Here is a 2073-nt window from a genome sequence, read left to right on the forward strand (position 1 = left end):
GGGGCCTGAAGCCTGAGGCCTTGAGGCTTGAAGCCTGAGGCCTTGGGGCCTGGTGCTTGAGGCTTGAAGCCTGAGGCCTTGGGGCTTGAAGCCTGAGGCCTTGGGGCTTGAAGCCTGAGGCCTTGGGGCTTGAAGCCTGAGGCCTTGGGTCCTGAAGCCTGAGGCCTTGAGGCTTGAAGCCTGAGGCCTTGGGGCTTGAAGCCTGAGGCCTTGGGGCTTGAAGCCTGAGGCCTTGAGGCCTGAAGCCTGAGGCCTTGGGGCTTGAAGCCTGAGGCCTTGGGGCCTGAAGCCTGAGGCCTTGGGGCTTGAAGCCTGAGGCCTTGGGGCCTGAAGCCTGAGGCCTTGGAGCCTTGGAGCCTTGGGGCCTTGGGGCCTTGGAGGCCTTGGGGCCTGAAGCCTGAGGCCTTGAGGCTTGAAGCCTGAGGCCTTGGGGCTTGAAGCCTGAGGCCTTGGGGCTTGAAGCCTGAGGCCTTGGGGCCTGAAGCCTGAGGTCTTGAGGCTTGAAGCCTGAGGCCTTGGGGCTTGAAGCCTGAGGCCTTGGGGCCTGAAGCCTGAGGCCTTGTGGCTTGAAGCCTGAGGCCTTGGGGCCTGAAGCCTGAGGCCTTGTGGCTTGAAGCCTGAGGCCTTGGGGCCTGAAGCCTGAGGCCTTGGGGCTTGAAGCCTGAGGCCTTGGGGCCTGAAGCCTGAGGCCTTGGGGCTTGAAGCCTGAGGCCTTGGGGCCTGAAGCCTGAGGCCTTGAGGCTTGAAGCCTGAGGCCTTGGGGCTTGAAGCCTGAGGCCTTGGGGCTTGAAGCCTGAGGCCTTGGGGCTTGAAGCCTGAGGCCTTGGGGCTTGAAGCCTGAGGCCTTGAGGCCTGATGCCTGAGGCCTTGGGGCTTGAAGCCTGAGGCCTTGGGGCCTGAAGCCTGAGGCCTTGAGGCTTGAAGCCTGAGGCCTTGGGGCCTGAAGCCTGAGGCCTTGGGGCTTGAAGCCTGAGGCCTTGGGGCTTGAAGCCTGAGGCCTTGGGGCTTGAAGCCTGAGGCCTTGGGGCCTGAAGCCTGAGGCCTTGAGGCTTGAAGCCTGAGGCCTTGGGGCTTGAAGCCTGAGGCCTTGGGGCCTGAAGCCTGAGGCCTTGGGGCTTGAAGCCTGAGGCCTTGAGGCTTGAAGCCTGAGGCCTTGGGGCCTGAAGCCTGAGGCCTGAAGCCTGAGGCCTTGGGGCCTGGTGCTTGAGGCCTTGGGGCCTGAAGCCTGAGGCCTTGGGGCTTGAAGCCTGAGGCCTTGAGGCTTGAAGCCTGAGGCCTTGAGGGTTGAAGCCTGAGGCCTTGGGGCCTGGTGCTTGAGGCCTTGGGGCTTGAAGCCCGAGGCCTTGAGGCTTGAAGCCTGAGGCCCTGGGGCTTGAAGCCTGAGGCCTTGAGGCTTGAAGCCTGAGGCCTTGAGGCTTGAAGCCTGAGGCCTTGAGGCTTGAAGCCTGAGGCCTTGGGGCCTGGTGCCTGAAGCTTGGGGCCTTGGGGCCTATGGGCCTTGGGGCCTTGGACTGGGGCCTAGAGCCTTGGGGCCTGTGGGGCTTGGGCTGGGCCTTGAGACCTGCAGTGGGCCCCGTGTGAATAATTAAATAATTAATCTGCTCATTTCCCTCCCTCGTGCAGGAAGGAGGTGGAAGACAGCGGCGCACAGCATTGTGGGAAGCCAGAGTGAGGGGGAGGGGGGGCGGTTGCCATGGAGATGATGGAGGCAGTTGCCATGGAAATGAAGAGGGTGGTCACCATGGAGATGAAGGGAAGGGATACAGGCGACCATTGCAAATGTTGAACTAAATAAAATTTATTCTGATTTCTTATACAAGTTGTGGGTGAGTTGATGAGTGGGTGAGTGAGTGAGTGAATGGGTGAGTGAGTGGGTGAGTGAGTGAGTGGGTGAGTGAGTGAGTGGGTGGGTGAGTGAGTGGGTGGGTGGTGAGTGAGTGAGTGAGTGGTGAGTGGGTGCGTGAGTGAGTGAGTGAGTGGGTGAGTGAGTGAGTGAGTGGGTGAGTGAGTGAGTGAGTGGGTGAGTGGGTGGGTGAGTGGGTGAGTAGGTGGGTGAGTGGGTGGGTGAGTGAG

General features: G+C 61.6%; 1 protein-coding gene across 2 annotated transcripts in view; it reads left to right on the plus strand.

The window, feature by feature from the left end:
* LOC144955316 (uncharacterized) overlaps positions 1-1819 on the plus strand; it is a 22257-nt gene extending 20438 nt beyond the window's left edge. For both annotated transcript variants that reach the window (XR_013641609.1, XM_078885566.1), the window contains one exon: positions 1624-1819. Coding sequence is in view for 1 of the 2 variants with exons in the window: in XM_078885566.1 (XP_078741692.1) it covers positions 1624-1672 (49 nt within the window). In the remaining variant the exon portion in view is untranslated. The remainder of the gene's footprint in view (positions 1-1623) is intronic.
* Positions 1820-2073: the final 254 nt, after the last annotated feature.

The sequence above is a fragment of the Lampetra fluviatilis genome, unplaced genomic scaffold (assembly GCF_964198595.1).
Source record: "Lampetra fluviatilis unplaced genomic scaffold, kcLamFluv1.1 SCAFFOLD_1056, whole genome shotgun sequence".
NCBI classification, from domain to species: domain Eukaryota; kingdom Metazoa; phylum Chordata; class Hyperoartia; order Petromyzontiformes; family Petromyzontidae; genus Lampetra; species Lampetra fluviatilis.